General features: G+C 39.1%; 2 protein-coding genes across 5 annotated transcripts in view; both read right to left on the bottom strand.

Annotated features, from left to right (window-relative positions):
* The window catches only part of DROSHA (drosha ribonuclease III), a 129,723-nt gene that overhangs the window by 110,500 nt on the left and 6,293 nt on the right, over nucleotides 1-12,930 (bottom strand). For 2 of the 4 annotated variants that reach the window (XM_082836166.1, XM_082836167.1), the window contains exons 5-8: nucleotides 10,832-10,924; nucleotides 5,172-5,282; nucleotides 4,719-4,950; nucleotides 306-447 (exon numbers count right to left, since the gene is read on the bottom strand). In XM_082836166.1, coding sequence (XP_082692292.1) covers nucleotides 306-447; nucleotides 4,719-4,950; nucleotides 5,172-5,282; nucleotides 10,832-10,924 — 578 coding nt within the window. The remainder of the gene's footprint in view (nucleotides 1-305; nucleotides 448-4,718; nucleotides 4,951-5,171; nucleotides 5,283-10,831; nucleotides 10,925-12,930) is intronic. The other 2 variants (XM_082836169.1, XM_082836168.1) reach the window with 2 other exon arrangements.
* On the bottom strand, nucleotides 606-1,741 carry LOC309959578 (ATP synthase subunit g, mitochondrial-like). The gene has a single exon (XM_082835920.1). The coding sequence runs from the start codon at nucleotides 1,689-1,691 to the stop codon at nucleotides 1,380-1,382; it is 312 nt and encodes a 103-aa protein (XP_082692046.1). The 5' UTR covers nucleotides 1,692-1,741; the 3' UTR covers nucleotides 606-1,379.

Below are 12,930 nucleotides of genomic sequence, written 5' to 3'. Positions count from 1 at the left end.
CTGCTTTTGATGGGAGGCTGGACAATGGTCCTTTCTGATTAAGACAAAAGACGATTCTACAGGAGACACAACTGTCAGCACACCTTGCAAATGAGATCTCTTATGTATTCTGCTGAATGTAACTAAGGAAAAATAAGATCAGAAAGAAGAAAGTTTCACTGCTATGTATTTGCTGACTGTAATTAGGAGAACCAAACGGGCAAGAGGAAATTTCAATCTGGGACTCTCAAGGACATATCCCAAAAGTTCAGGATTAAGCAATAATAAAAGAGCACAGGATCTCGGTCTAGTGCCTTGTGACTCACCTAAATCTTCATCTAGCTTCGTCTTGGGAGGCTCCCATGGGGGTCTAGCAGCTTTGGCCTTCTCTTGCCTGCTCCCCAACTCTTCCTCAAATTTGTCATATAAGTCGCGGAGCCTACTTGTTCCAACTACCGTAGAATCTCCCTTTGAAAAATAAAGGATCAATATTAGGAACTGTATTAATAATAGTCATACCAAAGAGACAATAAGAGCTCACCAGTGACCAAAGATTTGTACTAGCAAGGTGTCATTTTTCAACCCTCGATTTAATAAACATTTTTTTTTTTTTTTTTACAGACTGATACCAATCACTTGTATTTATTTCAGGACATAATATATTATTTTGACCCATGAACGATACTAAACTATAATCCTGTTAAATATCTATAGGATATTTTATTTTTGTAAAGGTAGGTCTTTAAAAAAAAAAAGACAGGTTAATAACATATCAAAATTAAACTGAAAACATAGGTCATTGCTTTCATTCTCTGTCCTAGTGTTAAAGATGTTACAAAGACACACAGAATATCACCCAGCTGGTCTCTTTTGGGGAAGCTATATTCAAATTGACAAAAAGTACCCCTACATTTACAGACACACCTGTTGTCAAAGGGGTCTTTCTCTGATTTTAGCAAAGAAAAATAGTCCAAATTGTATTCTTTATACTAGGTGATTTAACTAGTATATTCCATGTTTGGCACATGGTATTATTTTTCTCCTACTGGAACAAGTTCTTGTTTTCTCAAAGCCTTTCCCCAACTTTTCTAAAATTAAGCTTAAATATCATTTATTTCAAGACTTCAAAGTAAAATGCTATCCTCATATATACATGTACCAGGTTGGTATATTCATATCTATCCTTTCCAATTTCAGGCTAAGCAAAGACATGCATTTAGAGCTGTATTAATGTATTAAAGCAAAAGACAACCCAACTTAATATCAAGAGAAATTGTGACCTTCCATGTAGTGCTTGATAGAGAAAACACTGATTTTGACACATTGTCTTATTTTATTCAAATAGCAGTCTGCTCACACATGGTCCAAGAACACCCAAATAATAAAGCAAAGACTGGTCTTCAAACATTATAGCCAATGATGCCACGCTTGCCTATGATCTCGCCAACATAAAACCACATCCACACCTCAGTGGCCACCAAACCATTCAGTGGAGCTTCCTTAACTGTAAGCTGTTTGAAGCTACCAGTTTGAGCACTATTGATAATTTTTTTCCAGCTCTGAATAGCTGTAGGGATCTCAGCAGGGGTTGGAGGAACCAGCTCAACCTTGGCATAGTGCCAAAATGTGGCCAATTGAGGCTTCGAGTAAGTCACAGCAGCGCTGACCAGCGCCGGGGCCTTCTCCGCGAGGTTACGGACAAACTGGGCCATGGTTCTAGGACGGAAAGCCCGTCGCGCTGACCGGCCGGCTGAATGTCACCCTCCCGGAAGGCTAATAAACATTTAAAAGCAAAATGCCCAGTGCTGGCAATGATGCTCTGAATCACACACACACATTTATGGTCGACAAAGTCCTCAGGAAAATGCACATTGCCAACATTCAGAAACGTCAGAAAAGTTTATCTATGCCCTTTTGATATAACAACAACAAAAAAAATCATAAACCCCTGAGAATTCATGACACCTGACACCCTGCTAGGGAACATATACTCCTCCCCTACTGAAAGTCACTGATAGTCTATATCCCACATTAATCTAATGACCGCCACAAACACATGCACCCCATAAACACAGGGACACACACACACACTCCACAAACACAAGGTTCTGCAATGCATTCCTAGAGGAAGTGTTCCACTTTTCCCCACTCTCCTCCCAGGTTGAAAATCACTTTAAATGTCCATACTCTCTGACTTAGTAATTTTCAAAATGTACCTTTCAGACATAAAATGAATATTAAATCATAAAATCTGCAGTTACCCCAAAAGGGGGTAACTGCTCTTCCTCAGCCCCGGCTCATTACTGACACTGGCGATGCTGGGATAGCTCTGACATTCTTACTGTCTCTCTGCCCCAACGCTGCACAAACACAAAGGCCAATATTGGGCTTCTGGTTTATCTGCCTTCCTTCTACACTGGAGTTTTAATAGGCCCACAAAAAGGTGAGGGGGAAAAATAGAGCTCTGCCTGTTTAAATGCTGAACCTCAGTGCCTTCAACTTTGTTATTTCAATAATAATAATACCCATGGCAGCCATTCTGCCATTCCTCCTTGCTTAGAGAACCATGATTCCCTTCAGATTTGGGGCAGAAAACTCACGGTCTCAGAAGGCAGGCTGAGCCACAGTCCCCCTACCCCTAAAATGCCTCTGTCCGAATCCCTGGAAAATGAACACATTACCTTACATGGCAGAAAGGACTTTGCGGATGTGATTAAGGCTACAGAATTTGAGATGGGATAATGTGGGTGGGCCCAACCTAATATGAGCCTTTAAAAGCAGAGAACCTCTCCCAACAGGATTCAGAGATGCAATGGAAAAAGAGGCAGGAGATATTCAAAGCACAAGAGGGACTCGACCCGCTGGCTGCTGGCTTTGAAGATGAATGAAGGGGTCCACGGGCCAAGGAATGCACATGGCCTCTAGAAGCTGGAAACAGCCCTTACCTGCCAGCCAGCAAGGAAACAAGGACCTCCATCCTACAGCCACAAGGAACTGAACTCTGCCAACAACCTGAATGGGCAAGACAACAGGCTCCCTCCAGAAAGGAATGAAACCCTGCTGGTACCTCAATTTAGCCAGTGAGACCCAAGTTTGACTTCTGACCTACAGAACTGTGAGGTAATAAATGTATTGTTTTAAGCTGTGAAGTCTGTGGAAATTAGTTACAGAAGAGATGGAAAATGAATCCGTGGGGAGAACACACGACGCAGTTCTGGGCAAAGTGATGGAAGAAAAGATCCCCAGGCACCCGAGGCTCCACCCAACACTGCCCTCTGCATCTGTGTCTGGACAGAGGTGTGTAAAGACGTGATGCCTGGAGCTGCCGCAGGCATCCTGCAACCGTGGTGGACCCTCCAGAAGACAGCAATGCCAACCTAGGACCCTGCCATCGCTGATCCACTAAATGCACACCAGCCACCACCTCCCTCCAGACAGCTTGTTGAGAAAAATAAACCCAGCAAGTTTAAGTCACGATTAGTCAACTATTCTTATTTACAGCAACATTCTGAAGTAATAGATGCCTTCTTTCCAGGGATGTTTTAAGGATTAAATGAGATAATCTGAGATTCATGGAGTAAAGTTTCGACACCAAACAGTGCTCCGTATGTGAGCTTCTCCCTCCCTATATCACGTGAACTATGATTTAAAACTCTGCTTTACTTTATCAAGTAAAATATCATGCCACCAGGAAAGATTTCTCAGACCCTTCTTTCAAAGGCAAGGGAGTCTCCTCTCTAGTTCCCCATAGATAAGGGCCCAGTCCAAGTCAAAGCTATGTTTACAAAATTCCAAACAACTGCTATGCTCTCTTATCTACCCCACTCACTAAACCTAACATCTCCAAGCTCTTCTGTCCTAAATCTGTAGATATCCATTCCTTCACTCATTCATTTAATCAATGAACATTACTGTACGTCCATCGCATGGCAAATACACCTAAATTAATGGGATAGAGGCATGACACCTATTGGGAGAGAGAAAGAGAAAAAAGAAAGGAGAGTGACAGAAAATAAAATGGAGATGGAAGAAAGAAAAGAAGTGAGCATATGGAGGTCGTGGGGTCCCCACTTCAATGAGGTGTGGCTGCCGAGCCCCAGGAGCCCCATCTCCCACAGCACGTGTGCTGAGTCTCTCAAGAGCCCACCAAAGGCAATGACACCTGCCACTCCACAAAACCAGCAATGTGCTCGGGAAACTTGCTATGGCTACCTTTGGTCAAGGATAGACTTGTAAGAGACAAACTCAATTCTCCCTTGCTTCTCATTTTGAGGGGACACACACACACACACACACACACACACACACACACACACACACACACACGGCTATAGATCACAAAAGGCATAAAGCAGCTAGGAGTGAGGGCTTACAAAACCACCAGTATTAAGACTAGCAGTGTCATAAAAAGTGCAGAATGCAGAGATCCTTTCATTAACCTGCTGCACTCTTGCGTTTGTAAAGCAGCTTTGGTCTACAGCAGTGGTTCTCAACCGGAGGGGCGGGGAGGGGTATTCTGTCACCCCCAGGGGACATGTGGCAATATCAGAGGACAGCTTTGGTTATCACAACGAGCAGAGGGTGCTACTGGCCTCCAGTGCGTAGAGCCCAGAGATGCTGCTCAACATCTGACAATGCACAGGGCGGGCCCCGCCACAAGGAATTATCTGGCCCAAGACGCCCATAGTACCGAGGCTGAGCAGCTCTGGTCCACAGCTCCTCTCCTACTTCAGACCTACCACCTGATCCATGGGGTCACTGGAGTAGTAGCTTTCTGAGTGGGTGCATCGGATCCACACAGGCTTAAGGAGCTCGTCGTCGTCCTCCTCATTTCTGTCGGGCAGCGACTCCTCCGGCTCTCTTTCCTTGACTGAGCTACCATTCTTCTCTTTGCCGGAGCTCTGGTTGTCACTCCATCTGTCTTTTTCTTCCTCCCAACGAGCTCTCTTCTTCTCCCTACTTGGGGAGCGACTTCAAAAGGGGACGAAGGAGGCTAATTATTAAAAATGTTCATCCATTGTAAAACTGTTCTATTTCACCTCTTCAGTTCATTTTTTACCTAAAAGAAAAACGTCATGGCAAACCACCATATTCACCAGTGACCCCCTGACACCAGTCTGGTGACATCAGAATCACCTGAAGTTATTTGTTTAAAAATACAAATTCCCAGGCCCTACCCCAGATCTACTTACTGATTCACAGTCTCCGGGGGTGGGGCCCAAGAATCTGTATTTTTAATAATCTCCCCAGATAATTCTGGTGTGCATCCAGCAGGTTCAGAAGCACCCGGCAAACCATAACTCCTGGAAGAGAAAGATATCTGGGAAATATTTGGAAATCTCCACATATATAGACAATCTCAGCATTGAGCATGCTAGTTTTGAATCCTCTACATCCTGCTTTGCCAAGAAAAAAGAAAAAGATCTTCACAAAACATGGTCTCAACTTGGCCATAAATTTAGCCTGAGGACCATAATCCAAGAGTGAACCAGTTATACTATCCCTAAGCATCTCTCTGGAAGTGCACACTTGGGTATTACTGCTTAATGAACCACCACTTTGCCTAATTCGAAACCCCACAAATACTAACTCAATTAAAAAGGAAAAAAGCAATTCTATCTCCTTGAATCTCTGGGGCATGAAATTTGCAAAGGCCCAGCCTATGGATGTGCTTGGAGGGAAAAACTTATAGGATAGGTTTTAAATTAAGCCCAAGAAATTCAGGTGAAACCATAAAGGCCTTGAGAATCCAGCCAAGGAGAGTAACCGCTTTATTAGTGTTGTGCTGGCAACCTGATAATAAGAGTCACTATTATCCAAGAAAGTTTACACCTGGGTCAAAGTCACAAATTAACTTTTTCCATCAACTCTACCATTCACTCCTGATTTTATGACAGGGTAAGTGTGAGTGTGTATACATCAGGGGGAAAAGGGTGAGTGATTAGAAGGGTTATATATATTACTTATTGATAAAACTTCCAAATATTACATGTACATCACTAGGTTTGTTACCAGAAAAAAAAATGTACTGTGAAGTAAAATGTATATATGTTCACTGTAGAAAAATAATAAAGCATTAACAAAAACAAGACAAAAATCACCTGTAACACCACTCAGAGATAACCGCTATATTTCACAAATGTGTTAAAAGATACAGATATGTAAACATACAAGTTTTAACAAAAAAGAAACTCTATAGCCTGCTCTCCACAACTCAGTAGTAAATCAGGAACATCATTCTACTTCAATACATCTATATCTGAACCATTTTTAATAAGTTCATATTATTCTTTTATATGTATATACCATAATTTGACAAATCTGATCAGTCACTTAGGTTGTTACTATTTTTTTTTTTGCCACTGTAAACAATGCTACTGTAAACACACTTGGGTTCTCTGCAGACTTGTCAGATTATTTCACACACAGAGTGTGTACTTTTTTTAAGGCTTCTCTACAGATAGGCAGTACCAGTTTAGATTACCATCAAAACCATATGTGATTTCCCATTTCTACACATCTTGTCAACATGATTGTTTTTAATCTTTTCCATGCTTATGAAGAGTATCTCATTTAATTTGTCACTACTGAAATGACACGTTTCACATTCACTTCTTTTCTGAACATCTGAGTCAATATGCCATGCCAATATTTTTAAAATTAGGATTATAGTCTTTTTTGTTTATTGAAAGAGTTTTTTATTAAAATAATCACTTGTCTGCTGTCATAAGTAATGTAACCTTTGTCAGTTTTTTGTTTTCCTTATAATTCTGCTTATGGCTACATACAATTTTTATATGGCCAAATCTAGAGATTTGTTTGTTTGTTTCCAGTCTTAGTGTTACGCTTATAATCCTTTCCCATCCCAAGGTTAAATAAATATTTTATATTTTCTTCAGTTACTTTTAACATTAAATTTTTTTACTGTATCTGTCCAAGACCTAAGGCAGAAACCTGAATTCAATTTTTTTTCCATATGGCTTGCTAATTGTTCCCACGTCAGTTTCTCCTCTGATTTGAAAAAACAGCTCCATGATAGATGTAAAATTTTATATATACTTGAAAGTTGTTCAATATTTGTTTCATTCATCTATCTATATCCATACCAAATTGTGCATTATTATTTTTCTTCATTATACTCACTTCTATTCCAAAGAAGAATTTTAGATTACTAAAACTGGTACTTCAACCGAACTTACATTAAAATAGATTTTTTGGAAGGCATCTATACTCACCACTATACCACCAATGCCGCCAAAAACTACAGCTGTTTTTGGAAGAAAACTGGTATTTTATAACCCTGTCTTCCACTTCCACTACAGGAATATGGCATGCCCTCCATTCATTTACATCAGCTTCTTTGTCATCTACTACACTTACAATGGGAAGTTTTCTTCCCATTGATCTATATATTTTTTAAGTTTAATAAGATATTTAATTTTTATTAATTTAAATTTTCTGTAGTCAATCTACATTTTTTTCCCTGTTATATTTTCCAAGTAGGTATTACTAGTATTTAGGAAGGCTATTAATTATAGTATGTTTATTTTATAACTTCAGTGAGTTAATTCTCATGTTTCTTAGCTAATTCTCTTGAATTTTCCTGATAATATCATTAGCTAATAATGGCAAATCTTGGCTCCCAGTGGTGTGGTTTCGTTTGTTTGTTTGTTTATTCATTTGTGGTGCTTCCTAAGAGCCTGACACTCTTGTAAGCACCCTGACACACTTAGTCCTTACAAGAATCCTGAGGCAGATATAAACATCCCCTAGAGAGGAAACAATTAGAAATTATATCACTCGCCCACTATCACACAGCTAATAAGTGGTAGTTAAATGCTAATATGGTTGTTTGACACAGACATTTTGACATGTACTAAAAATCCCACCAAATGTTTATTATTATCATCAAGAAACACAGGCAGAAGACATTGTCACCCCATCCCCTTAGGCAGGTATCTTGAATAATGGATGGTCAGGGTTGTCTATTGTGAACAACAATTAGTATTCTTTTCTTTCTTTCTTTCTTTCTTTTTTTTTTTTTAACACTTTGAGAGGGACATTTCAAAACAGGAACAAAACATCTTTTTTAGGTAGGTGTCTCAGGAATTTCAAATTTCAAAATCCAAACTCGAAATTGTTTTTTAACAAGATGCTATATTACAACTATGATAACTCTCCCTCCTTTACAGGATTTACATCTGTAATTTTTATTTTCTCATCTACTGCATTAGTTAGACTCACAGAATCCAAGTCTCTGCCTTCTCCACAAGCTACTGGGCATGGGGAAGAAACCAGCAGACTGAAGAGATTTCTAGCACAGCACATTAAAAACCATCAGCCTCAGACGGTCCTCAATGATTTCCACCAACGCAGTATCTTGACTTGTTTCCTATTCTCATCCCCTCCTTCTTCTCCTCCTCCTCAGGCCCTTTTTCTCACTGAACAAACTCTTCCCAGCTGACCTCATCTAATCCATGGCATTTAGTATTTCCAGCTAGGATCTCTTTTCTGAACCTTGCACCTCTGTGTCCAAATAACTACCACACAATTCCATCTGGTTGTCTCACAGATTCTCAAATCCCACTTGCCCCGAACTGAACTTTCTTTACCTGTTTCTGAGTGTTCCCAGCCCTCAAAGGGGAACACCAGACCTCGATGATGACTGCTGCCGCCTCTTCCTCACGATCAGTTATCAAGTCCTCCTGCGTCCCTCATCGATCTCTCAATTACCTCTATCTTTCCCCATCGCCACTGTCACTGTGCCGGTCTAGGCACAACCATTTCTTCTGTGGATTACTAACAAAAGCCTTCTAAACTCATTTCCCTACCTCGAGGCTTGATCCTCTGAGACCAATTCTCCATACTGCAACCTTCACACCTGCTCTCTCTCTTCCCCTACCATCCCCCTTCCCTCATGCATTCCTACTCATACTCTAGGTATCAGTAAAATGTCAATTTCTCTGTGACTACCCTAAACTGAGTTATGGGCTGCTGTGTTCCCAGAGCAACATGTAATTAATTGCTCTACCAAAAGCACTTCTCACAGTACTTAACTTTCTTATTCCTGAAAAGTGGGGACTCTTGTTAATGACTATATCACCGCAACCAGTACAATACCTGGGACACACAAGGATGCAATGTTTTTCGTTTGCTTGTTGATTTAGCTATGCATCAGGTGACAGTGGTAAGCAATTGGGCCCCCTTGTCTTTATTTAATGTGGGTCCTCAATGATTTACAGGACCCCTTTTAATGTGTATGGGAAGGTCTATAAGGTTTCAACATTGAATTTGGCTCTTCTGAGATGGTATCAATCATGTCCGTCACGAGATAATGTTCTCATCATGTTAAAGAAGTCTGCTTATACTCGAGGTTTACCAGTTTCTACTCATAAATGGAGGTGACTTTATTTTAAATATCTAATAGGCAGGTACTGAGATAACCCTACAGATTCTGACACAAAGGATTACAGTTACAAATCTCCTAATATTAACCTATCTTCCCATGCAATCTTGGAATAATCTCTCAATTATTTTAACACACAACTGAAAACTTGCTAATATACTAATCAGTATTTTCATATCCCTATTCATATGAGATTGTTTTGTGGTTTCTTTTCATTGATTAGGTTTTGCCATTTGGATTCTCCTGGTATCACAGCACGCGCTGAGCTTTCCTTCCATCTTCATCAGTGTTCTAAAATAGTTTAAAACTTTTTTGAAAGTGGCACAAATTCACCTTCTTCAACTTTTTTCCATGGTTATCAGCCTATTAAAATTTTCTGCTTCTTGTGTAAGGTTTGCAATTTTTGTTTTCATAGAAAACAACCCATCACATCCAAGTTTTTAAATCTCTCAAATAAAATATCTGTACTTATACCAACATACAATAATTTTTAAACCTCCTTCATTCCTGTAATAATACAGGAATGAAGGAGGTTTAAAGTATAATTTCTTATACTTAATGGAATGTATGTATTTCTTTTCTTGATTTGCCACTTTTTAAATTGTACGGCCTTTCAAAGAAATCTTGCATTTATTTACAAATATTATTATAGTACTTCAGTTCTATTTTCTATTTCATTAATTTCTTTTATCTTTAAATCCCTTTTTCTGCTTTTCTTATACTCTACCCATTTCTAGAGTCAAGTGATCAGATAATAATTAGATATATAGTTACCATTTATTTGGCACTACTGGGCCCAGTTCTAAGTGGTTTACGTGTATTATCTCAATGACCCCTCACCACTCAATAAGGCAAGTATAACTGTCCTTATTTTAGACAAAGCCACTGAGGCTTAAAAAAAATTAGATTACTCTGCTCAATAACAAAGTTGGGAAAACTAATAATTGACCCCAAATCTGTCAGATCCTAGAGTACTGTTCTTAATTACCATTACATAAGACATGAATTTTACTTATCGATATAGAATTGGTTACATCCTGCAAGTTTTGATTTGCAGCAATCTCAATGTCATTTTTCCAAATAAGGTGTGACTGCAGTTTTGCTCTTTTTTTTTGAAACAAGTAAATTTAAGAGCATAATTATGAATTTTCAAGGTTTTTCTTAAAAAACCTTGAATTATTAATGTATAGTTTTATAGCAACTGAGGTCAGAAAGTGGCCCATATAATTTCTAACTTTTGGAAATGTATCAAGATTTTCCTTGTTCATTCTCAATACATCTTGAAAGTAAAGGTTTTTAAGTAATTGGCTACTTTAACTTTTCACAGGGCTCTTTGGACAGACTCTCAGGCTATTCTTAAGACCTGGCTGATACTTTGCACAAGCACAAAATTTGAATTCCAGGAGATAATCCTATGACTTCTACCAGTGTCAACTCCTTGCTTACCTTCCAGATCTCTTATACTCTTTTTTGTAGGACCTTTCCAGAGACGGTGATCTTCGGCTGTCCCGGTGCCTGTGTCTCTCCCGTTCCCGCTCTCTTAAAGGAATTAATACACAGAGCTGTTTTCAACAGAAAGACTCAAAACACCATCTCTTTTCACTGAATTCACCTTCTGAATAAATGAACCTCACCTCACCTAAGAATTCTGCAGGCACTCACTATTCACTATGGGAATTTTTATTCATCCTTCATTTATTAGAGGATAAAGGAGTGTTTCACGTTACAGAAGTTAACTAACTTGGACATTTCTTGCTGTTTTCTTAAAAAAAAAAAAGAAGTCATACTTAATACTGAGCAACAAAGGGAATTTTATCATAATCTTCTCTTGAGACCTTCTAACCAGCCAACCTTGATTATTTAACCTAAGAGGAAAACTTCAAAGGATTCAACTGTCTATTGTAGAACACTCTTAATTTCATCCATCAAATATATGCCAGTTAAAGCTTTTACAGTAAAGATTAGGACAAGGGTCTATAATGAAAGAGTTCTAAACTCTTATAGGTTATAGGCCTGAGGTATAGTTCTAGCCATCACTAATTGTCATGAGACTCTAAGTCACTTTACCTTTAAATGCTGTCTTCATCTGAAAGAAAAACTCTAAATGGAGACACTGAGTTTACTCAGTGTAAAACTAGAATGTAGGATTTTGAACCTTCCAATGTGACACCAGAATTTAGTAATAATAAGAGTAATAACTTCTGAGTCTATTTAATAAGTACAATGAGATCTGAAACAAAAATCGGAACTCCAGTGTGTTTATATCAGAAATAAATTTAAGGGAAATAACTACTAGGTCTTAGAATGGGGGAAAAAAATGCTATATTAGTCTGAGTCCAGCAAGAAGACTACAAAAATGTCTGAACTCAAAAACATCTCCCTCTCCCTGCACCAGGCTTCCCTGGCAGTTCAGTGGTTAAGACTCCGTGCTTCCACTGCAGGGGGCACTGGTTCGATCCCTGGTCTGGGAACTAAGATCCTATATGCTTGCCATGTGGCATGGCCAAAAAAAAAAAATCCCCCAACCTACAGCCAAACAGAAGAAATGTAAATTCACTGAAATCAAAATTTACAAAACTGATAGAGATCTTAGATATTAAAACAAAAATTGTTTTTTCACCTAAAAATCACCCCTCCTCAAGAAAGACTCCTTTGAATAATACTTTTAACATATACTTAAGCCTCAGGTACACACCAGCTGTGCAAAGTAAAGGAGCCAGTGCTTGGAATTATACATTCTTTACCTGATACACTTCTAAATTTACAGTTTACTTTTAGGCAGTAAATCCCAGCTAGTGAGCGGTACCACATGACAAAGATATAATGTAATTTGTGATGGCATGGCTGCTGAAAAAAATAATTGCCTATACTTCCAAATAAAAACTGTATTTAGGGACTTCCTGGTGGTTGGGACTTCGCCTTTCAATGTGGGGGGCATGGGTTCGATCCCTGGTTGGGGAGCTGGGGTCCCACATGCCTTGGGGCTGAAAGGCCAAAACATAAAACAGAAGCAATATTGTAACAAATTCAATAAAGACTCTAAAAATGGTCCACATCAAAAAAAAAACAAACAAAAAACCCTCAACTTAAAGGATATTCCTAATTTTTTGTTTGTTTTTTTAACATCTAGGGGATAGAATTTTGCATTCAAGAGTGGCATTTCTGATAATGATTACTACCTCTGAGTGGCTATGAACTGAAAAGACCAGTATGGACATAAGTCACAGTAACATTATATGATAAAGCCATTTAAAGCAAGAAAAACAATGCTTGGGTTATTTTTCCAAAAACTTTTCCCTGTTTGGAAGCGTAGTATTAGATACATAATACTAGCTCTCTGATGACTACACGTTGTACTCAACAGGACAGCTATGGGGATTACTGTGCTATAACACTACTCATTTGTGGGAAGCCGCTGCACTGCACCTTACTGGTTGCATCTGCCGCTGCTTCTTTTCCCACTCCCCGGAGGAACCCTGATCTTTCACGATAGCAAATGCATACATCTACTTCTTCACAAACTTCCTCTAGAAATGGTTTGCCCT

This window comes from Leucopleurus acutus, assembly GCF_964270905.1.
Source record: "Leucopleurus acutus genome assembly, chromosome: 3".
Classification (NCBI taxonomy): domain Eukaryota; kingdom Metazoa; phylum Chordata; class Mammalia; order Artiodactyla; family Delphinidae; genus Leucopleurus; species Leucopleurus acutus.
Note: the sequence above shows the minus strand (reverse complement) of the source record. Positions and strands in the feature narration are given on the sequence as shown.